General features: G+C 42.0%; 1 protein-coding gene across 6 annotated transcripts in view; it reads right to left on the reverse strand.

Annotated features, from left to right (window-relative positions):
* ASTN2 (astrotactin 2) overlaps positions 1-25,546 on the reverse strand; it is a 915,211-nt gene that overhangs the window by 318,074 nt on the left and 571,591 nt on the right. For all 6 annotated transcript variants that reach the window (XM_021074502.1, XM_021074486.1, XM_021074494.1 and 3 more), the window contains one exon: positions 18,238-18,426. In XM_021074502.1, the coding sequence (XP_020930161.1) occupies positions 18,238-18,426 (189 nt within the window). The remainder of the gene's footprint in view (positions 1-18,237; positions 18,427-25,546) is intronic.

Raw genomic sequence — 25,546 nt, forward strand, 5'->3', positions numbered from 1 at the left:
AGAAATCAAAGAGTAACTGTTGCAGAGCAGGCACAGTAGGAGTGGCATGGCTCATTTTTGTTCTTTATTATTACACACATAAAAAATACCGACTAGTTACACTTTAAAGTTAATATTCAAGGAGTTCCCCATTGTGGTGCAGTGGAAACAAATCCGACTAGGAACCATGAGGTTGCAGGTTCGATCCCTGGCCTCGCTCAGTGGGTTAAGGATCCAGTGTTGCCGTGAGCTGTGGTGTAGGTCACAGAAGCAGCTCAGATCTGGAGTTGCTATGGCTGTGGTGTAGGCCAGCAGCTGTAGCCCTGATGAGACGCCTAGCCTGGGATCCTCCATGTGCCGTGGGTGTGGCCCTAAAAAGACAATAAATAAATAAATAAATGAGTAAGTAAACAAACATAAAGTTGGTATTTAAGAACTTTGTAACAAAAGAACCCCACCCCACATAATTTCCCAGCCTCACTTAACCCACTGAGTGAGGCCAGGGATTGAACCCACAACCTCATGGTTCCTAGTGGGATTCATTTCTGCTGCGTCATGATGGGAACTCCTCATTCATTTCTTGATTATCCTTAAAATCCACCAAATGCTTACATGCTCAGGATCTGCCTTAGCCACTGATTCACAGAAGATACAGTCACAAGCCAGTCAGTAAAGAAGACAAAGAGGAATCCCTGCTGTGACACATCCGGTTAAGAATCTGACTGCAGCAGCTCAGGTTGCAGCAGAGGTGTGAGTTCAATCCAGTTCAGTGGGTTAAAGGAGCTGGCGTTGGCACAGCTGCAGTATAGGTCACAGCTGTGGCTCAGATTCCCTGGTCCAGGAACTTCCAAATGCTTCAGGGTACAGCCATTAAAAAACATTTAAACAAAAGACAAAGAAACAAACATATAATTGCAAATGCTGTGTGATCAGGGTGGTGCAAGGGAGTCAGAGGAAGGCGTGAAGTTGAAAAGAAAAGTAATAACAACTGCATGCCTACTCTGTACCTAGCAGTTCACATGCATTATCTGATGTGAATGCTCCCTTCCCTTTAAAAATTGATGAAACCAAATTTACTTAGTACACAGATTCAGTTGAGATCTGTGCCCAGGCATTCTCATTCTACTGCATGGGCCCTTAACCACTCTGCTGCATTCACTGGTAATATCATCTGTGACCTTAGTTTAGACTAGCCTTTCTAGGGAGCGATGTGGGAGGAATCAAATTGGAAAGGTGTGAGAAGCTATTGGAAAGTGAGGAAGTGGAGACTATGAGCTACATGTTTCAAACTTAGGACAGTTTGTCCTTCAAGGGGAGGAAAGGAAATATCGTAACTGAAGAGGGGCTTAGGAGTGAGTCCTAGAGAGAGCATTACAAGAGTCTTATGAGGAGTTCCCATCATGGCTCAGCAGTAACGAACCCGACTGGTATCCATGAGGACGTAGGTTTGAACCCTGGCTTCGCTCAGTGGTTTAAAGGATCCAGTGTTGCCGTGAGCTGTGGTGTAGGCTGTGCATGCCACTCAGATCTGGTGTTGCTGTGGCTATGGTGTAGGCTGGATGCTGCAGCTCCGATTCAACCCCTAGCCTGGGAACTCCCATATGCCATGGTTGCACCCCGCCTCCCACCCAAAAAAGAAGACTCTTATGAGACAGGACAAGCATGGCTATCTTTGCAGGTTTCTTGCACTATCTTCCTTTAGATGACCTCATTCCCACTGCCCCCACCATGACGGTGAGCTGTTTGATTTACTTCTGTAAATACCAGGACTTCACATAGGGCTTGCTGTAATATAATTGTTAAATAAGTACCGAGAGAATGAACGCCCAATGCCCTACAATGGATTCACGCACTGACTGGAACTGTACTTTATAGAGTGGAGGGAAGAGCAGGCCATTTGGGCAGGATTCGCCACCAGGCAGTCAGCCTAACCAGTGGGGTCCTGGAAGGCTGGCGATACCGGAGTGACTATAATAGCCAGAACAATAAGATAGTCAAAGTTGATAAGGAAATTACAGATTCAAACACAGGGAACAACTAAATTCAAGAACAAGCAGGGGGCAGGATCAAAGCTGGGGACCTGAGTAGGTGTGTTGGATTGTCTTAGAGTAGACTGGATGCTAGCCAGAGAAAACTGAGCCAGGGAGCGAATGTGACATGCCTGTATTGTTTGGGTGTTTACACAAGTTCCTGGCAATGTGCACTAGTTCAGGAGCCCCAGCAGAGAAAACAGTCTTTCGAGTGTGGAGAAAATGAAAGTTTTAGCTCCAGTGGGGTGGGCTTTATTAGAACTGTTATTAGTCTGTTGAGCAAAAAGCTCATTAGAAACTCATTGGGGCTCTCAAAACCACTGCACATTTTTAATCATCCCCTTCCTTTTGATTCCTCCATGAGTTTCTTGATGCCCTCTGAGCACTGCCTCAATTAAAGGTGTATAGAGAGGGATAGCTTCTGGCTCACTTGTCATTTGAGGCCAAGGCCAGATACCCGCACTCTGTCATTGTTCGTTCCTACAAACTGTTGAAGGGAAGAAAAGGACCCAGCAGGTGGTAAATCGTAGCAGGTGCTTTGACATGTATTATTTTATACGACAACAGCCAGAGGGACCAGAGGATCAGATACCTCCGGTGGCTTTTACAGAGTCACACAGCTAGTAAGTGGCAGAATCAGCATTCAAACCCCCAGCTGGTCCAGCTGCAAAGCCTGTACCCTTTCCCGGGCCTCATGCTGCCCCCAACAATGGGATTGCTTTTATAAGAGGACTGTCTCACTTCACATTGGATTTGGGAAAGGGAGAAAAGGAGGGGGCAGGAGCAGAAAGGGAGAGGAGAAAGAATCATTCCACGCAGGCTTCAGATTCAAAGATCACTCTCCGGCTGTCAGCTGAGCCCACAATCACTGTGGAGTTTTATTAAGGAGTAGAAGTCATGGAAGAGTGAAGTGACACATTTAAAATTAACTTGCCAAACTTCCCATCAATATTGTGACAGTCCCCAAGTACCAGTTCAGCGACCCAGTGCACCAACTTGACAATATTAACATAACTTTGTTGGAACAAAAGCTTCCCCTCTGTCTTTTCAAGAAAAGCTAATTTTGGGGAGAACAGCATTCTTCTCTCTGCATTTCTGGCACCTCTGTGACAGATCCCTTTGGGTCAACCCAAGAGAGCAAGTTCCATAAACTTCCATTCTTCCTCCATCTTTCTAGGGATCGCCACCCATGGAAAAGACAGTCATAGAGGTGCTTCTCCCCTTTAGGGACCAACTAAGTGAATGAAGACCAGGACAGAGTCCTGAAAAGTTGAAGCTTTCTGAAAAGTCTTTATATTTGGAAAAATATGCCCTCCAAATCAACTCTCATCAGTTCTCCACAGCCTGCGTCCTTCACCTAATGGCTTCTTATTCATCTTCACGTCTCATCTTGAACATTACTTCCCAAGGAGTGCTTACCTGGACTCCTAACCCTTGATATGGGTCCCAGATGTTTGTCTAAGAGCACCCTGACTTCTGAACATCACAATGCACAACCCACTTGACTGAATTTCACCTGAATAAGCATCTTTCTTTGATTCTCTATGAGCTCAGTAGGCAGAGTGACTATATCACTTATCAGCTACTCCTGGTTACTTTTATCTGAGATAAATGCTGATATAGATAGGATTCTGGGACAATAGACAGAAACTAGAACTGTCCTAGTCAAACTGGGATGTCTGGTTACCCTGAAAATATAGGCACATGCTGCCACTGCCTGGCTTTTTTCGTATCACCATCAATTAGTATAGCAACTAAAATTTATCATAATGCCATTTGCGGCAACATGGATGCAACTAGAGATTCTCATCCGAGTGAGGTAAGTCAGAAAGAGAAAGACAGGAGTTCCTGTCGAGTCCGACTAGGAACCATGAGGTTTCAGGTTCGATCCCTGGCCTTGCTCAGTGGGTTAAGCATCCAGCGTTGCCGTGAGCTGTGGTGTAGGTCGCAGATGCAGCTCGGATCCCAAGTTGCTGTGGCTGTGGCTGTGGCTGGCAGAGACAGCTCCGATGAGACCCCTAGCCTGGGAATCTCCATATGCCACAGGTGTGGCCCTAGAAAAGGTTAAAAAAAAAAAAAAAAAAGAAAGAAAGTGAAAGACAAATACCATATGCTATCACTTATATCTAGAATCTACAATATGGCACAAATGACCCTATCTACCGAACAGACTCACAGACATGGAGAACAGACTTGTGGATGCCAAGGGAGAGGGAGTGGGATGGACTGGGAGTTTGAGTTTAGTAGATGCAAACTATTACACTTAGAATGGATAAGCAATGAGGTTCTGCTCTATAGCACAGAGAACTATATCCAGTCATTTGTGATAGACCATGATGGAAGATAGTGTGAGACAAAGAATGTATATATATGTATAACTGGGTCACTTTGCTGTATGAATTGACAGAAATTGACAGAACATTGTAAATCAACTATAATTTAATACAAAATTTTAAATTTATTAAGTGTAGGATATCTTTTCAATGAATGAATGAAATGATTTCTTTTTCAAAAAAATTAGTCCTAATGACAAGCTTACAGAACCTTTTCTGACTTCCTTTTCCCATCCTTTTTTCCTTCCTTCACTCCTTCCTTTTTTTCTTTTCTCCCACCTTCTAACTTGTTAATCACCTTCTACGCATTAAGCCCTGTATATTTTCTATCACTGGGAATACAAACAACCATGAGGGTGAGAAGGGGAAATAAGTAGCTATTACTGAGAATCTACCACGGATCAGTTGATTGAAACCCCACATACTATTTAACCACCTGACCAATGATACAGTTAATATAATAACCTGGTACCAACAAGGACAATGAAGATCAGAGAGGTCAGGTGATTTGACCAAGGTCACACAGGTAATAGCAAGAGATGTGGAATTAAATTCCAGGTCTGCCTGAGTCTAAAGCCATAGTCTCATCATTAAATTATGCTACTGTGTCAGCACCACAGAAGAACACTGAAATATAAAGGAACACAGGGTGTAAAGCGCCATGACTGAAGGAAGTTCCAGTCTCGGGCAGGTGTAAGAGCTACTCTGACCCAAAATCTCATATACTATTCATGGACTTCAAAGACAGAAATCAACTTCTAAGTTACAGCTACCATTTGTTGAGACCTTAGTCATGCAGACACATTGTCAGGTCTTGGGGATTTATTGTGATGAACATTCAAGGATGGTTCCGGGTCTCATTTCAGTAGGGAAGATGGACATTAAATAAAGAATCACACAAATTTTACTTTAATTTAGGTTTCTAGTATTTTTCAGAGGAAAAAAAAATAGTACGAGGATCCAGACAAAGGATTTTTTTTCACTGCATTTTCCTGGATAAGGAAACTGAGTCTGGGTGATTAAACTGATCAAGCCTGCATTGCAGAGGGCTAGGATTTGAACCTACACCTACTTGATCCCAAAGCCTATACGGCCCTTCCTTCCCCCTGTTCCTTCTGAATAATGCAATCATAAACGCATCAGTGGAACAGATCAAATCCCTTACCACCACTTTCTAAACTCTGTTACCTCAGTGTCCTTATATGCAGAATGGCTATAACATGGGCTTATCTCTCTAATCCTGTTGTGAGGATTAAAGAAGCCATAGCATTTGTAGCACTTCACAGAGTACCTGGCCCACACATCCATGCTCAGTAAATACAAATTATTATCATCATTAATATTATTAGGCAGCATTGAATTATTGACTAAGGCAATTTGGTGGCCAATCACACACATATGTCTTGTGTTGTTAGTTAATTTTTAAGGTGGCTGTTTCTAGAACGGTCTCCCTCTCCTCTGCTGCCTCCACCCTCAAGTCTCTCAGCCTAACACGATGCTCCAAAAGGAGTGGGAAGTGTGGCTCTGTGGTGGAAGGGATTGGAGGGGGGGGGGAGATGTATATTTGAGTATGGGTTTGGAGCTAGACCGCCTACACCCCAATCCTGGCTCTACCATTTACAAGCTGGCTGACATTAAGAAAATGAGTGTCACATCTCCAAGTCACACCGAATGTAAGAACTGAATGGGTTTAAACAGGTGCAGCTACTCCCTGGGTTCTCCTCTTATGTTACTGGGAGCTCTTCCCCAGCCTCCTGTGCTGACGGCTCTTCACCCCTCTGACCTCCAGGCTTGGGTTCTTCCCTCTTCTCCAGCTCCTCCCTGCTGAACTTATCTCCTCTTATTTCTTTTATATCATCTAGAGGCTAAATAATCTGGAATTTGCATTTCAAGTCTGGTCTCTCTTCTGCCGGAATGTATGTCCAACTGGCTTGCTCGCATCTCCATGAGGATATATATATTCGACACCACCAGACTGTGGTGACTGAAGCAGGGTGATAAGTACTTAGGGTTTTATTACATTATTGTCTACTGTTCTAAATGATTGGGATTTTCCACAATCAAATTCATTTTTTTTTAACATGGTCACAAACAAATTTCTATTTCTACTCCCTCCCTCATGCCTCCTGATACCATGGTCTTTCCTGTCTCTGTCAATGCCATGTCCATCTGTTCAACTGTTCAAGCTAAAAGCAGGGAGCCAGGCTTGCCTTCCCCCCCACCTTCCTCTCCCTCATCAGTAAATTCTGTTGTGATGCCTGAAGGATACACCCAGAACATGCCCACCTCTTGCCATGTGGACACCTATAACCAGGCTCCATGGTCTTTTACCTGGGCCACTGCAAAAGACTTGGCACTGCTTTCCCTGCTCGCACCCTTCCCACTGAAGTCTTTTCTTCACACCCCAGATGGAATGGTCTTTGAAAAATATGAGCGATATCATAGCCCTCTTCTGCTCAAATCGTGCGCTGGCTACTTACTCTTCCTGCTCAGAGTAAAATCCAAAGTACTGTACCCACGTGACTCATAGGACCAGATACAAGTTGCCACACTGCCCCTTTTGACATCCATTACCTTTTTATTTATAGCCTTTTCTCCTACCACTTGCCTGCTTTTTCACTTGGTTCCATCCCCCTCTGGGCTCCTCTGTGTTCATGGAATGTGTGTAGGGTCTGTGACCTTGCTGTGCCCTCTGACTGGAAGCTCTTCTCTGGATATTTGCAAGACTTGCTCCTTCAGCTGTTAAGATCTTTGCACACATGTCGCCTTATCAAAGAGGTCTTCCCTGTCCAGCCTGTATTAAATAGAATGCCCTGCCTAGCACACCCTAGACTTTTTATCATGCTTTCCTCCACAGTGTATACACTTGGCATAGCATATATTTATTTGCTGATGGTCCCTCACACTAGAATATAACTCATGAGGGCAGGGTTTTTATGAGTTTTGTCCACTGTTGTAGTCCTGGTTTCCTAGAACCATGTAATTGGTACTCAATAGTTATATTTGATTGAATGAAGATACAGTGGCACCTGCTGGGGGGTAAGTATTATAGTGTTTGTCAATGCTATTATTATAACTACTGTTACTATTACCACTACTGTTACTTTTACTAGGACTTTTATGAGGACCCATTCCTTATATTTATTTATTTATATTTTCCTTTTAGGGCCATGGCACATGGAAGCTCCCAGGCCAGGGGTCGAATTGGAGGTGCAGCCACTGGCCTATGCCACAACCAAGGCAACACCAGATCTGAGCCACATCTGCAATCTATGCCTTAGAATGTGGCAACACCAGATCCCAAACCCACTGTGTGAGGCCAGGGATGGAACTTGCATCCTCACGGTTACTAGTTGGGTTCTTAACCCACTGAGCCACAAGAGGAACGCCTACATTTCTTTTTCTTTTTTCTTTTCTTTTCTTTTTTTTGCTTTTTAAGGCCACACCTGCAGCATATGGAAGTTGGGGTCGAATTGGAGCTACAGATGCTGGTCTATGCCACAGCCATAGGCCACAGCAACAAGGGATGCGAGTGGCATCTGTGACCTACATCACAGCTCATGGCAACACTAGAATCAGGATCCTTGACCCACTGAGTGAGGCCAGGGATTAAACCCATGTCCTCAGGGATATTAGTTGGGTTCATGTCTGCTGTGTCATAAAGGGAACTCCCTTTTTTACTTTGTTTTTTCTATTTCTTATCATCATTTTCTCACAACAGCACAATGAGATATAAGGACACTGATTTTACATGTGAAGAGACTAGGCTAAGAAAGGTGACATCACCTGTGTGATGCCCAACAGCCCAAGAGGTAGAAGCACATATTTCCGAAACCCGGGTCTCTCCATCTCCCTGCAGCCCATGCTTTTTCCATGGTGGCGGGGTATTCACCAGTGAGATCCCAGACCCCAACATTAGAATGTTCTCTGTGTTACTGTCGAAAAATGTATTGTCTGTGGAGAGGTATTTAAGAGATATAACTAAGTTGGCAGGGGGTGGCTAGAAACAGTATATTTTATGTACCTTTTGTGAGAGAGAAGGGAGGGTTATATTTAATCTTATATGCTTGAATTTGCATGAAGAAACAATGGAAAGATACCCAAGATACTAGTAAAAGTGGGAAGGAGGTAGGAAAAATTTTTAACAGAAACAGAGAAGGGAGTACCACTCCTCATTCGATGTCTTTTATACTGTTTGTGTTCTTGAACTTTATCAATTTAAGGCCCATAAAAATCAATTAAAACAGTAAGCTCACCAAACTGTCACAGCCAGGAGGAGCCTAAGGGGACAGACAACTAAAGGCAAGATGGTGACTAAGCCAATAGAAGGTTTGCCCAGCTTGGCCAAACTTCAAGCAGGTTCCTTCCTAACTCTAGGTCCCTGACCTTCCTTTTCTGAGAGCATTTCCTTTAGACAGCTTGTCACTGTAAATTCCTTCTCTGCCCTGTAATATGTAAATCTTTTTAAAAGCCTCGTGCCAGTTTTATAACCCAGGGATGTCTTTCTCAACGACCTGGGAGCCATCTCTTTGAATGCAATTGTCAGTGAAGAAAGCAGAGAAATACATTTGCAAATAGAGCAATCGGCTGTTCTTTGTGGGTCATATCTCATTGGTCTACCTCCTCCTAGGACTTTTCCATTCCCATAGCCCAGTCCTAAAAACTCTTTGTTGCCATGGAACTGAGTCCAGTCATCTCTCCCCTTATTGCGATAGCCATGAATAAAGTCTTCCTTGACCGTTTGACATTATTGGTCAATATAATTTTGCTTTGACAGAGCCCTGGATAAGATTCTGGATCCCCCCAGAAAAGGACATTAGGTAAAAACCAAAGTAACCTCAATAACTGACTTTATTCAAGATTATGTAAATAGGAGAGAGGGGTCTGAACTCAATTCTATTGAAACAAAGGGCAGGAGGGTTTTTAAGCCTGGGCAGAGTGAGTAGAAAAGTACTGGGACTTCAGCAGGAGGGAGACCAGTGGAATATGTCCCACACAGTGCAGGGGTTCCTGAATTTCCAATTATATTTTCTCTGTACTCTCTATTAATGGTTACATTTCAAAGAGATGATTCACAGTTCCTTGAAAAAGGAAAAAAAAAAAAAATAGAAGGAACGCAAACTTAGATAATACCAAAAAGAAGTTGATTCTTTCCCCCTTTACACCAGTATTTGACTCTGTGAGTCTTGCTCAGCTTCCATCTCCAGAACCTGGCACATAATAAATACTCAATGTATATTTATTGGGTGAATCACAAGGCTGAAGGAGAATGTAATTGCAATTTAGTTTAATTTCAAGCTAGGTTTCTACCTCTTTTGCTGCAAGATGCTTGTGTCTTCTAGGCTTGTATATTTCCAGTGGATGAGCCCTTAGTAACTCCTTAGAAGTAGTTTGGTAATTAACAGAGAATTGGTGTAAATTTAGTTCTAGGAAATATGAAATAGGAAGGAAGACCAAGCCCTTTATCCTGTTTCTTTCATCCTACTCTAGAAAGAATCCAAAACATGCTAAATAGCTCCAAGGTCACAGAGAGCACCAGAACAGGGCCTTCACGGAGGATGGAGAAGTGGCTGGCAGATTCAGGGGTTAAGGTTCTTTCAAAGTGGTTGGGGGTGCACTAAAGGAACCAGCACTGGGGTACCCAAATGCCTGCATCATAGGCTCCTGGCTCGTGCCTGCTAATTAATTACCCACTTAATGGGCTCCTCTGAGGATCTTATAAGACATAAAAATAAATGCTCATTTTGGACTCTTAAAAGCCACCTTTGAGGTGTTCCACTAGATTATCATTAATAGCAATTACTCAGTGGTGATGTTACATAAAACCCCAGCCACTGCCCTTGGAGCTTTCTGTATTAACTCATATCTAATAAACTGTGATCACTTTTTTCATTAGAATTGTTACTAAATACATTTCTATTCAGGGCATCTCCCTGAAATGGAAATATTTCCCTAAAAATTAATTTTCTTGATACACGTGCGTAGGCTTAGTAATGTGAGCCTAGAATAGACTTACTCTTTCATTTCTCTGGAAGGAATACAAAGAAAGTGAATTTGCAACTCACGTGATCTTAAATGCGCCAGGATGTACACTCCAGCACAAAATTTCAGAGTAAGTGGTATCTCACAGATGCTCAGATTCATGTTAGGAAAATGTCACAAACATTTGCACATGTCTTTACACTTTACAGAACATTTTAACCTGACTTTTCTCATTCCTTCTCCCTCCCCCACATAATTCTCCTGTGGGAATTGGTATTATTATGTTCCCCGATTTAGTGATGAGCAAACTGGGCTCAGAAAGGTTAGAAGACCATGCAGAGTCTTACAGCCAGTAATGGCCCCATTACTGCGGTGCTTAAATAACCCTTCCTGATTGAAGGTCCATCCTGCATTACGGTTTATTTCCACCATCCCATCCCCTTACCCTCTTCATGATCCACTGTGATGTTCATGTCTGCAGGTGCTCTGTGCTCTTACTTGCCTGGAGTACTCTCCCATCTACCTATCTGTTCATCACACCTTCCAGGTTTGAGTCAGCATCTCTTTTAGGAAGTCTTCCCTGCCGCTTACCTGAACAAGACTGGGCCTATGGTCCATCTACATAAGAGAGGGATATTGCCTATCTCTATCTTTGTATCCCCAATGCTTAATACATCAGAAATAAGAACCAGGGGTAAAGCCAAGACTGGAACCTCCAATCTCAAGAGCAGTCCTGTGACATCACTCCACTCCCTCTTGTAATTCACAGGGCAACAATAACAGTAACAAATGACTTGAGAGTATGATTTCTTCAGAGAGTAATATACAAACATTGCCTTAGCCTAATGCAAATATAGTAAATTTTCAGTGCTGTGGACTCCATTAATTAAGGACATATAATGCCTGGCCAGGGGCTGGGCTGGCTTGCACCTTTGGAGTGTTTATTTATAAAAGAGATTGCTAAGCACATTAGTACCTTAGTAGGGTAAACAAGATCACAGGGAAATGGCAGAAGATACTTAAGAGAACAAACTGCCTGGAGTCACTTTGGAAGCACCCATTATGAACAAACAATCACTGTGCTAATTACAATTGCTCTGCTAATTACAATTACTGTGCTAATTACAATCTATCCTTATCTGCTCCGAAGGTTCCCTATGGACTTTTCCTTCTGAGCACTTAGACCAGCCTGAGTTACTGCCAGCATTTGAGTGTAATGAAACTGTGGTTCCTTAAAAATGATCTCTTTTTCAGATGCCTCAGTGATTCTGATAGGGTTTTCCCCTCTGAGAAAAAGAACATAGTCAGGGACTTTGAAGATAGAAAATTAAAAACAACCAAAAGGAGTAGGGCTGGGCAGAAGAATGGACCTGGTTGCTCTTGTTGTTTTAGAACTTTTGCAGACTAGAGATGCATCTCCAGGTTAGTTGAAGAACATTCAAAATATGCTGTGTATAATTTGTTTTCCTCATGCAATGGCCATGTTTGTTATCTTCAGAGATGTGAACATTGAGATTAAGCTGTTTTAAAAAAAAAAACAAAGAGGCTATTTTTCTTTCTTCTCTTACTATAATTAGTGAGGGAGATTAGCGAGGGCTCGTTTAAAAATGGACTGTAATTCCCTGTTCCTCATAAAAATAAATAAATAAAAGCCATCTTTCACTAGGTCTTAATTTTACTATTTTCTTTCTGTCCCCAATTTAACTAATGAGGGTTGATAGTAGGAAATTTTTGTCTCAGCGCTTAAGAATAATAAAACTTGGGGTTGCCACTGTGGCTCAGTAGGTTAGGAACCTGACACAGTATCTGTAAGGATGGGGGTTCCATCCCTGGCCTCGCTCAGTGGGTTAAGGATCCAGCATTGTAACAAACTGTGGCGCAGCTTGCAGATGCGGCTCGGATCTGGTGTTGCTGTGGCTGTGACATAAGCAGGCAGGTACAGCTCAGATTTGACCCCTAGCCTGGGAACTTCCACATGCCTCAGGTGTGGCCATAAATAAATAAGTAAATAAATAAAGCTTCTCTCAGGCCAATGTCCCCTCCCAAAAGGATTGCTCACTCATTTCGAGGAGTCAGCCTTTCCACCTTTGACCTAATGCAGCCTGCAGCCCAGCTCTCCACTGGAAAGGACTTTCCACAGCATCCAATGATGGCTGTGATTGCAGTAAGGTTCTGTAGAGGAGGCTTTGATCCTGGCACCCAGCTGTGGCCTCAGGACACTGGAGTCAGGTAAGTGTCTCCCCCATTGGCACTGATGCTCAGTGTCCTCATACCCAGCTGTGGGCAGAGCAGATGAATGGATGCAGAGAAGAAATTGTACATGATTCACTAGAGGCCCACTGGACGGCACTGTCTGCCCTGGCTGCTGCAAATCTGAAGCAGTCTCTGTGCTTCGTCACTCTAGGAGGAGATGCTTTTGGGGCTCCATGCTGCCCTAGCACCCCTGTCCTCGGGACTCACTTGCTGCTTTCAAACAGCACATGGAGGGGCGTCTATCCTTCTCCATTCTCAGGCCTACCCTGGGCTCACATCTAGCATAAAGTTCTCAGTTAAATAATTTGCTACTCAAACTGGTCCTCGGACTTTGGAGTTTATTTGAAATGTGGAGTCTCAGGTCTTACCCACAACCCACTGAACTAGAGCCTGTATTTTCTGCAGGATGCCCTGGCACTCTGTATGCCCATTAGAGTTTGAGAAGCACTAGTGTATTTCATGTGTATTGAGTTCTGGCTCTAAGCAGACATGTGGGAAATTCCTACCTTGAAATAGAATTTTCATGTGTAATGATGATGATGGGCTGTTATTTGGTTTCCTGCTCTTTGAGCATCGTATGGTTTCAGACCAAATGCACATGGCACCTTTGATGCCACTTTACCTTGCTGAGCTTCAGTTTTCTCATTTAAAAAGTATGGATTATTTATGATGACAGACTCGCAGACATGGAAAACTGACTTGCCGTTGCCAAGGGGGAGAGAGAGGGAGTGGGATGGACTGGAAATTTGGGGTTAATAATGCAAACTATTACATTTAGAATGGATAAATAATAAGGTCCTACTGTATAGCACAGGGAACTGTATCTAATCTCCTGAGATAGACCATGATGGAAGATAATATAAGAAAAGGAGTGTGTGTGTGTGTGTGTGTGTGTGTGTGTATGACTGGGTCACTTGCTGCACAGCAGAAATTGGCACAATATTGTAAATCAACTATAAAATAAAATATAAAAAAAATTTTTAAGTATTTTAGGCAGCTGCTCAGTCCATGTGTCCATGTGGGCCTCAGTTTCTCCAGCTGTATGACAAGAGGTTAGGGCTAAACCAGTTAACCTTTAACTGTTTGTCCAGTTTGGAGACTTACAACACAAAGTTTTTTATAAAGCGGAAATCCAGGTTGCTCTTTCAGAGATTCAAGAGAGCACATGAGAGGCAGACATGTCTTCCATCAGCAGATGCTGACAGAAGTGGGGATCTGGGCAGAGGCAGGGGGAATGCAAGTCAGGGTTGCCGATGTCACACAGGAGATTCTTTAGCTGGTAGAGTTTGAAATCCCAGTCCAGGCAGTTGTCAGGAAAGGAGGCATATGGCAGGACGGCTGGTGGGGTGCCTGCTGGTTACTCAGGAGGGCTGGTCCAGCGATTACTTGGAAGAGGGAGGGAAAGAAGAAGGAGGAGGCGAGAAATGACAACAGCCTTTGATGCTGAAAAACTTACAGGCTTACCTTCTGGCACCTGAAGGACAAAGGAGCTGCAGCCTCCCCCTTGTCTGGGGCTTAGGAAGGGAGACTTGAAAGAGATAAATTTAGACTCATCAGAAGCCACTCACCTTCCCACAGAGGGAAGTCAACTAACTGCCTTAGTGTGTGGCTTCAGGTGACATGGTCTGGGGATAAAAATAATTGCAAAGAAAGTTTAACTGAAACAGAGGACAAGAGAGCTTAAGTGAAACGAGCTACTCTAACATAATGCGAGTATGGGGAGCTCCCTAAATCTTGGGGCTGTTGTCAAAAGAGAAAAGTGTGGTCTGTTGACTCTACTCTTCCATGAGCAAATCAGGGCACATCCACCCAAGCTATGCAGAGACAACCCAAGATTTAGGATCTGGGAACAATAAACAGAGTGTTTGAGGCTGAAGGAGGATTCCCGATGGGGCTAAAATTCTGTCTGAGCCTGGAGACTCCCAGGTCAGCCTTCAAGGAGCCAAGCTTTCTGTCGCCAACCAGTCTGTCGGTAGTGGAAAGGCAAGCACACAGGGCAATCAGGAGATCCGAGTTTATAGGCTGACTCTGCAAGGCTGTGCTTTGTGACCTTAGCCAAGTCCCTTTCCCCACATGTAAATGAGATCCTGGGATGCCATGAAGCCCCTTCAGATCTAGCATCTTACCACTCAATGTGTATCCTTTTGGACCAAGCTGATCTTCACACTTGAGAATGGGAACTGTATTTGATCATTTATCTCATGCCAGGCAGTCTGAGGGTTGCTCTGAGAAATCAAACTACATAAAACATGCAATGCGTCCATATCACAGTGCCTGGTATCTGATAAAACACCCCTTTTAAAAGATGAGGCAGTAGCCCTATGCTTGCCATGGGTGGTGCTAGGAGTGGGAGCCTGCCTCTCTATCTGGGAATTTGTTTTCCTAACCCCACCCCATATCCCCACCACCACCACTTATCAATATGTCTGGGCTTCTGCATACTCCTCCCTGGATAGGAAAATGCCTTCATAGCTCTTCTTCTTCCCAAGAGGCTCTGTTCTTTGCCATCTCTTCAAATTGCTGTTCATAAGCTTCATTCTTTATGAAGCCCTGTATCATTCTTTCAATTTTCTTTCAAAAGCCTTCACATAGGAACTCTGAAAACCACTGGCATTCCTTGGAACACTGCTTTGCAAATTAAATTTTCATACATATTTTTTCAAATTGTGTGTGTGTGTGTGTGTGTGTGTGTGTGTGTGTGTGTGTCTTCTTGCAAACCTGTAAATTCCTTTCTTTTCTTTTCTTTTCTTTTCTTTCTTTTTTATTTAGGGCCTCATCCATGCCACATGGAAGTTCCCAGGCTAGGGGTCAAATCAGAGTTGCCGCTGCTGGCCTATGCCACAGCCACAGCAACCCCATATCAGAGCCGTGTCTGAGACCTACACCACAGCTTATGACAACGCCGGATCCTTAACCCACTGAGTGAGGCCACGGATTGAACCTGCATCCTCATGGATACTAGTGGGTTTGTTATTGCTGAATCATGATGGGAACTCCATAAAATTCCTTTCTTAAAGACAAGGGACAATTTATTTTTTCCTTTGGATTCCATGTAGCATTATCTTATCCATCCTGATGCTCAACATAGGGTTTTAGAGACTATTAAAACTATATGAAGTCAGGACTGTAGAATCTCAGAATCAAGTAGTTCATCCAGATTGTCTTCAAATTTCTCCCAGAGTTTTTCTAACAAAGTAGCATTGGCCTTGGCTGGAGCATCTGGGTAGTAAAAATTTTACTGGCAGTTGGAGGACTCGACGCTGCATTAAATTGCTGTGTGGCTGCCAGTCACTTCTATTACCCTTAAACCTGCTTTCAACCTTACCTTTTGTCTCCAACTGCTCCCTGACCCTTGTCCACCACGCCTTTCAACTATCTCCCCAAATCTCCTTTCTCAATCTTGTTCCCATCATTCTGACTGTGGCCACTAACATGTTCTCAGAGGGTCCGTAACAGACACTAATGGAACCCATTTCCCATTCTACTCTCATTGCAATAGACTTCCCACCCAGCTACCACGAAGTCGAGAAATGCGATGCAATCATGACATACCCCCCTATTTTAACCATTTCAGAGTTCTCCCCTTTGCTATTAGAATAAAGACTTGGATTGCAAGACCTTCCCCCCCTTTGCCACCCCACCACGATCTTCCGATTACTGCACTGGCTTTACTTCCCACCATTCCTCCCTTACGTGCTCAGCTTCTGCCACACCAGACTGTTTCCATTTCCTGAAGCCAACCAAGTTCTTTTCCTTCTTAGAACATCTGCTTCTGCATGAAACCTTTTCTGATGCTAACTCCCACTCATCTTCCAGGTATTAGTTAAATAAGACTTCATCTGGAAAGCAGTGGTTTAGAAAGTGATTGCTTTCTAAACCAGTAGATGTACCCCTCTAGCACACACACTCTAATCCAACTAAATGAGATCCCACTGTTAACTGATTTCCTGGAACACTGCATCTTTACTTCATAATACCTGCCACAAATTAAGTACTTAAGATTACACACACACACACACACACACACACAAACACACACCCCATACACACGCCCCATGTCTAAGCACTACAGCAGCATGGAGCCATTTTTATCTCATTTCTCATTGTATCCCAAGTGACCAGCATGGTATCTGGGACATGGTAGATGCAAAAGGTAATAGCACTGATGAACAGTTTTAGAGAATTCACATTTTCATTGAAGTCCTATAAAATGAACATGATAAGTTACTTTGGGTTAGGAGACAAGAGCAGGGCTTTGGAATCAGCCAGATACACATCTGAATCCTCATGCTCCCTGGCACTAGATGACGACCTTGAAAAAGTCACTTTACCTCCCTCCTGTTGACTTTTCAATTGTGAAATGAAAGCCATGGTGTCAAAGAGTTTTAATCATGAAGCTACCATGACATTCTTCCGGCTCTTTCACTTCCTAGAAGGGGGGTTGGGGAAAGTCAGGTAACATCACCGCTTGTCACATGATAAAGGGGATGAGAACAGCTTCTGCTTCACAAGGTTATTGTGACGATGACATAAACCAGTGGATGGAAAGTGCTTAGAAAGCTCACAGCTCGTGCTGAATTAATCGTAGCAGCTATCATCACCATCATCGAAACACTTTGAAAAGAGCTTGACATAGAGTATTTCTTAAAAAACAGTAGCCATTATCACTACTCCCACAGCAATCACAATTATTATTCATTAGATGATGGGGTGAGAATGAGTATATGGTGGTGTTTCTTACCAGTTCTGACTTCTGCTGACATCATCTCAAATGGCAGGAAGAACCCTTCTTTGTGAGAATATCCTACTATGCTTTTATGCAAAACTGTCTAAAAGTACAGTTTTCTAAAAAGACAATCATTTCTTATACATGAAACCATTCTTCTCATCCTGATGTTTTATGGTTTCCAGATTTTGAGGCACGAATAAATCCCATCCAAGGCCCCTCTTGTCCAGATAGAACAGCCTTGGTTTTTTCAACTCTCCCACAAAGACTTTCACACTTAGACTGCATGTCTAACCCTCACACAATTTGGCCAACCCAGTCCCTGTTCTATTTATTCTCAAATGAGGCTATTCCCATCTTTCAAATTTTTATGTGCCTCTGTGTTTTTTAACAGGGAAAGAGGTCTTTGACACATTGATGAGCAAAAAGAGCAACTTTGGAAAAGCTTTACTGAGAGTTGGTATGTTTGTGTGTGTGCATACTGACATATAGATAGAGAAGGAAAGAGAGAGAAAGGTGTTTTAAGAATATTTAAGAAAATGTCAATTTTGCCTATTTCTGGGTGATGGGAATTTTATTTTCTAGTCCACTAAATGGCTTTATTTTTGAGCTGCCTGAATAGCCTACATAAGATACTTATTTTTGAATAGACTGAAAGATTAATTACATTAAAAATCCCATTAACTGCACTTGAATTTAATATGTAGATAGAGTTAGAAAATGGGTTGGTGGGATAAATAAAGGCTAGGTCAATGGAAAAGGAGCTTTAAGGAATGGATTTTGCTGACTTCTAACACCTTATGGGAAGGTGTATCTCTGAGCTTGGGGAGATGCTGGCCAGTCCAACAGACCTCTACTCCATGGTGCCCATGGTTTCCTCCCTCTGCCCAGATTTTGGGTCAGTGATGTGATCAGTGAAGTGTCTGCCCCATACCTAAAGGTCATCTGGAAGACTTGACCTTGGTTCACATGCTGGGTCCGATTGTTGTAACCATGTAGCATCTCTCCAAACAGGGTGTCGTTGAATTTGGAGTCAGCTTTGAGACACTTGGGGCCCTCGCAGACATCTGAGAGCATTAGGCAGGATTTTCCATCGGGAGCCAGCTTGTACTCCTCCACGCAACTGCATGATAAAACAGAGCCAAGAGTTAGCTCCGCATGCCGGATGCCCCCATTGGGGGTGACCTAAAACCAAGGCCTCCTTTGCCTGCAAAACAGGTCAGAGTTTAGGAATGGAAACATCTATTCTGGCTGGAATCTATCTAGGGCACAGGTGTCTAGAGAAAAGCACATTAATCCTGCAAATTGGTAAATTCAGGGAAAGTCATTTGTGACATTTTGGAGGAGTCAAGGGGGAAGCCAGAGAGCACATCCACGCACAAAGCAAATTTAAAAACTGTTTTCCATGAACACACAGACTTTAAAAAGCATGACAGAGCAATTCACAGGGAATTATCAACTAGTTTCTCAAACCAGAATCTATTCCCAGTGTATCTGTCGGCCAAGGTTGAAGATTGTAGCAAAAACAAGATTTTTATTGCCCTTGCCACTCAGAGGTGATCCTTACAGGACCATGGACAGCGCATGGAGAGGCTGCCAGAACTTCAGTTCAATTAGCAATGTTAGCAGCCTCTGTTGGCCTCTAACTACCCAGTCCTGACAGCAGAAGGGCCTTTGATACACCTTTGAGACTAGGATGGGCTCCTGTGTAGACCCAACAGGCACTTGAATGCGGTCTGGAAAGAAAAAAAAAAAATTGCAATTTTGGAATGTTTACAGTGGGAAAGAAATCCGTTTGAGAGGCATGGGGTTGGAATCGGGGGAAGGGACAGCAGGGGCTCCCAGCTTATGAAAAATGCAATTCAGAAATTGGGATTCTTTGAGTGTCTGCTTATTCATGGTCCTTTGCTAGGCACTGGGGGTTGGGTGTACATGGTAAATAAGACACACAAGAGAATGGGATGCACAGCTGAAGATAGCTGTAAAATGTCATCTCTATTCCTTGAGATGTATGTGAGGCCAGACAAGTCACTTTACGTCTTTGGTCTGCAGTTTCCTCATCTGTAAAAGGAAGTAGATACTCCTTCCCTACATTAGTTCACTAGGCTGGTTTGAGCTCCCATGATACATTGACTGCATAAACAAGTAGAAATTACAGTCTACTTAAAATAATTATAGAGTGGTTGTAATGGTGGTGTTTACTCACTGAGCATATGCCATCAACTAGGCACTTTGGGTGTTTATTTTCTACCCCTGAAAAAGGTAGTATCACCATTCCTACTTTACAGAGAAACAAAAGGAGGAGCCAAGAAATAAAGCACGTCACACTGTGAGTAAGTGGCAAAGCTGGCATTCAAAATGAGGTCTGTTTAGCAACAAAGGCATATTTCTCTACTCTTGTCTATTCCAAATCCAGTTGTTTCTATCTGCATGATATGACCCTGGTTGGGCTGTGCTGGCTGGAGGCAGGAGAAAGCAGGCAGTCTCTTATCTGTCTTTTTTCCATGGGATGAAGCGAAGAGCTACTGAATCCAAATGGAAAAAGACTTATGTGGGTGAAGGGAGAGGGTCTGTAACATGGTTTGGGAAGAAAATGTATCCAGGTTGCAGGAACAGGTAGCAGACACTAGAGACATAGAACCCAACTGAAGGTGGGAAGTAAACAGGCAGAGCTGAAAACATGACCAAGATCACTTTACTGAAAAGTCAAGAATGGCTCATGTCTGAAGCAAGCCATCACTCTGTCCTTGCTTTCCTCTAAACCCGGGTGTATTGCACTGATGCGCTGATTGTGTTTCCAGTGCTTACATGCTCCTGACCAAAGTATAGGGAAGTTCTTGGAAGGAGGCCTGTCCTAGTGCCTTGGGCGAGTCTATTCTCTTTTCTTTTTGCATCTGTTAAATATATGCAATTATTTCTTAATAAAGTTGCGGTACAGATCAAATGAGTTGTATAAATGTGCAGAATAAGATGGTAAGTACTCAATAAAGTCTAATTCCATCCATTTATTCCAAAAGGTTCCCAGAAAATATGAGAAATGATTTACTGTGACGAGCTCTCCCTCTTCACACACACACACACACAGGACTACACATGTACACGTGCACACACACTGTGAATAAATGTATTGTTATAAAAAATTAGACATTATTCATTTCCTACTCCACACATATCCTTACATTCTGTTTCAGTGGTCATGCTGGTTAATGATTACGTATTCTTGTAGGTTTTTTAATGCATTTAGAGATCTATATTATATATAATAAAAATTTACTGTTTTATTATACATACATATTTTAAATAATTTTTTCACAATGAATTCATATAGAATTACTCTATACACTGTTATGAGGTATGCATTTGCACCTAATATTTCTCAGTGATCTTTTTTTCAAATCAGTATCCACATAGATTTTTTTTTTGTTTGTTTTTTTGCCTTTTCCTAGGGCCACACCCATGGCCTGTGGATGTTCCCAGGCTAGGGGTCTAATCGGAGCTGAAGCCGCTGGCCTACGCCAGAGCCACAGCAACTCCAGATCCAAGCTGCGTCTGCGACCTACACCACAGCTCACGGCAACGCCAGATCCTTAACCCACTGAGCGAGACCAGGGATGGAACCTCATGGTTCCTAGTCCGATTCATTAACCACCAAGCCATGACGGTAACTCCAGATCTATCGTTTTTAAGGATTGTTTGGCACTACGCAGTATAAATGCACCATGATGATTTTACCTAACTTTTAGTGGCGGGCATTTACCTAATCATTTACTGACGGTTGTTTATAACTGTCTATTATTACAAATGGTGCCACAATGAAGAATCCTTTACATATATCATTATGTACATGTGTGTTTATATAAAACTGATACTTAAAAGAGGAATTGCTGGGTCAATGTTTTATGAATTTAAAAATTTTGATGTATCTACTAAACGGCTGTCAGAAGAGGCACTGCCAGTTTACAGTCCTATCACTGATGAATGAGAGAGCTCAATTCCCCACATCGTTCAGGTTCATTATTGCCAACTTGGGCCGCAGAAAATAACTCATGTTTGCTTAGGTTTGCATTTCCCAATTACTGGTAAGGTTCACCGTCTTTCCATGGTATGGGCATGTGTATTTCATACAGTATCTGTTCAAGTAGTTTGACAATTTCCCTATTGCAGTACTTGTCTTTTATATGTTTGCATATTTTCTCAATAATTGTCTTCCACCTTCCAAATATATTGACACTTTTTTTCCAGTCTGTACTTGTATTTTAATCTTGCATTTGATGTCTTAGAAACTCTTTATCCTGGTCCTTTATTGCTCTTGAATTTTGTGTGATGCTTAGGAAGCTGTGAAGATGGGGAAAATTTTTTTTTCTTTATATTCTTCTAGTATTTATATAGTTTTCCATCTTTAATCTGTGTGGAATATATTTTTATGCAGGGTGGGAGTAGTTATTTTAACTTCATTATTTTTAAACTGGGTAGATGATTATCTGAAAGAGCAATCCTTTCACTAAGTGGTTTGAAATGCCATTTTGTCGTGTACTAAATCCCTACATGTGCCACCTATGCATGGCTGGAATTTTTATTTGATTATCTGTATATTCCTGCAATAATTCTATACTATTTTAATTACTATGGCTTAATGGCTTGTTTTGAATGTAGCAAAGTAAGTCTTCTCCGTGTCAGAAATGCTCATTTCCTATGTGAAAATTTCTTCACTGTTCTTACTCATTTTAACCTTCAGGTAAATGTTGGAGTTGGCTTGTCAAATTGCATGTACAACTTGAGCAGAATTTTGGGTGGTTTAAAATTGAATTTGTAGACTAAATGGGGGAAAATTGTTAATTGTTTTTTTCCTTTACGAAATAGCATTGAGAATCAACTCTGTGCTGGGCACTGTTGACAATTGCAGCAGAGGTGGTGTCTTATGTTCACCATACCGGATCTTCACTGTGGACACACTGAAGGCTATGCATCTAAGCTGCCCTAGCAATTGGCTCAAAGGGACCACATGAAGGGATTCTGAATAATGGAATGTGTGGTGACGTGATATGTCTCTATCAGATTCAGTCCTTCCAGACACCCTGCGTGATTCTCAAGCCCTCTCTTCTCTTGCTGTGGTCAGCTTGGAGATCCATGTTCCAGATACATACTGCAAGATGGAAGCAGGCTACCTCAATTACAACAGACCTTCTGTGAATAAGAAACTTTGTGTGCCATCTTCTGATCTGGGAGGCTTCATGTGTTACAGCAACATAGCCTGTCTTATCCAGCTGATTGATTCAGCATTTCTACAGCTGGGAGTCTTCTAATTCAGAAACATAATTTGCATCTCCATTTATCAAGTGTTCTGTTAAAATCTTCACTGAAGTTTTAGACGCTTGGCTGTAAAAGTACAAAAGCCTTTTTTTTTTTAATTTTTCTTTTTAGGGCTGCACCTGCAGCATATGGAAATTCCCATGCTAGGGGTCGAATCAGAGCTGCAGTTGCCGGCCTACATCATAGCCACATCAATGCAGAATCTGACCTACATCTGTGACCTGTGCTGCAGCTTGGGGCAATGCTGGATCCTTAACCCACTGCGCAAGACCAGGGATGGAACCCATATCCCTATGGATACTATAACGGATTCTTAACCTGCTGAGTCATGAGAACGCCAAAGGTCATAAAAGTCTTATATATATATCCTGTGTGTGGGGGGCGGTGGGTGTTCATAGATATTTATGCAATCCACTAGGCTATTACAAGGTTACAAGGTTAGAGGTTACAAGCAGGTATTTTGGATCCAGACCACGAGAGCCCAAATCCAGAGTCTACTGGCTGTGTGACTCTGCACAAAATGCTTAACCTCTCTATACTTCCTTTGTTTATCTCTGAAGTTCCTACCTCACAGAGCCATTGTTATTTCTGAGTCATGTCTGAAATACCGTGTGCCCAACATATTGTGGAGTGATGGCTTCTGTTATCATAGTCTTTTCTACTTGAGGAATAGGATCTGTTTTTCATGTATGTTTTCCCTTATATTTTCTAGTTATTTATTGCTGATATTGAGGAAAGTGATTGCTGATTTTTTGAAAGCTGATTTTTTTTCATCCTACCACATAAGGATCCCATCAGTTCTAATACATCAACTAGATTTTTCTAGATGAGTGAGTATACCTTTGCCTAGTTTAGGTATTGGGTTATGCTAGGATCATGGAATAAATTAGAAAACTGTCCTTTTATTTTCTTTCTCTGGATGGTTTACAGAAGACAGAGATTATCCATTCCTTGATGAAGTGATAGGATCTGCCTATAAAATCCCCAGGCTTGATGTCTTCCTTTCAATTGTAGACATTTAACTCTCTTATCATTGTATTTTATGTTACCTGACTATTTCGATTTTCTATAGCATCATTTCTCAAACCTGGTCATTTATATTTTCTAAGAAAACAATGCATTTTATCAAGACTTTCAAATGTATTGGCATAAAGTTAGACACAGTATTCTCATTAAATTTGTTTTATCTTCTGTGCTTCTATGGTTATGTCCTTAGCTCGTTCCTAATGTGTTTATTTGTGTTCTCTCTCTCTCTTTTGGACAGGCTTTTGTATTTTATTGGTGAGGCTCCCCCCACCCCCATTTCATTTATTTCAGCTTTTATTTGTATTAATTTCTCCCTGCTGCTTTCTTTGAGTTTGTTTCATAATTCTTTCTCTGGCTTCTGGAGTTGAATGCTTCATTTGTTTATTTTCAATCTTCCTTGCTTCTTAGTAAATGCCATGGAGCTTCTGAGTACTGCTTTGACTCAGTTCCATGAGTGTGGTATTCAGCCTTCCTGCTCCAGTTCATTTCTCAAGAGGTGACAAGTTGAGTTTGATTTTTTTCCTTCTAAGTAGTACTTAGAAGGTGGCTTTTTGTAGTTCCCGAATATATAGATTCCTTTGCTAGACAGATTGGTGTTAATATCCAATACTGCATTCCAGTCTGAGAAAGTAGCTTGTATATTTCTACTTTGCTTATTTTATTGAGATCCCATACCCCCTTACCTAAGGGAGATACAGGGGGTCAAGTTCAGATTTTTGGATATAATTAAAGCTGAGTTCAAAACGGGGCTGTATCAGCTGTATGACCCTCATCCAGTCGGTTAACTACCCTAAGCCTGAGTGTTATAATATATTAAATGGGGATAACAATAATCCTTATAAGGCTGATGTAAGAATTAGAAGAGATAACTCACAAAAAGGATAAAATACTATCAATCATGTAGAAGCCAATTACTGCATCAGCTATTGTGATGATGATTTTTAATGCTGTTATGATTATGTTAGTATTACCTGTGATTATAACTTGATCTATTAACATATTTACACTTCCCCAAAAAACGTAAATTTCCAGTGGTTCTCAGATCTTAGTTTCTGGCTTCTTTCTAGATCCAGATTTCTTGATGCCAACAGAGTTGCCCTTCTTTGTTTTTTTTGTTTTTGCTTCAAACTACATAATTGGGAACTTCTTTGTGATATTATTGGAAATAAATTGTATGTATAAATATGCATGACATGTAATTATACACATGCAATTTTTACATACAATAAGCTACATATATGCATTATATACATATATGTACACACATAAGCATACATATATATATGTACATGTATATATGTATTTACACACACATGTATATGTGCAAAGCTCACTTTTGCATTCAAGATTCCAGTCTCGTGAATTTTTATTTCTATATATGGCCAGGTTTTCTCCTTTTGCAATCTACAGTAAATAGAATAATGGTCCCCACAAAACCCGGGAAATGTTACCTTACATGGTAAAAGGGATGTTGCAGATGTGATTAAGAATTTTCAGATGGGATGATTATTCTGGATTAACTGGGTGGGCTCACTGTAATCATAAGTGTCCTTATAGGAGCATAACATCCAGAGTGTCAGAGCCCAAGAAGGAGCTACAACTTGAAAGCTGAGGAAAGAGAGACAGACAGATAGATAAAGAGACTACGCCCTGGCCTTCAAGTCCAGCCAATGCCTAGATTTTAGGAATTCTGACCTCTAGAATTATAAAATAATAAATCAGTGTTATTTTAAGCCACTAAGACTGTGGTAATGCATTACAGAAACCCTAGGAACTAATACATAACCCTCGTAGGGAGGTAGTGCTCCCTCTTTCAGATGAGAACACTGAAGTTTGGAGAAGTTAAGTGACTTGCCCATGGAGACATACCTAGTCAATAGCAGTGCTAGGAATTAAGCTTGGGAGTT

Source organism: Sus scrofa, chromosome 1 (assembly GCF_000003025.6).
Source record: "Sus scrofa isolate TJ Tabasco breed Duroc chromosome 1, Sscrofa11.1, whole genome shotgun sequence".
Classification (NCBI taxonomy): Eukaryota; Metazoa; Chordata; class Mammalia; order Artiodactyla; family Suidae; genus Sus; species Sus scrofa.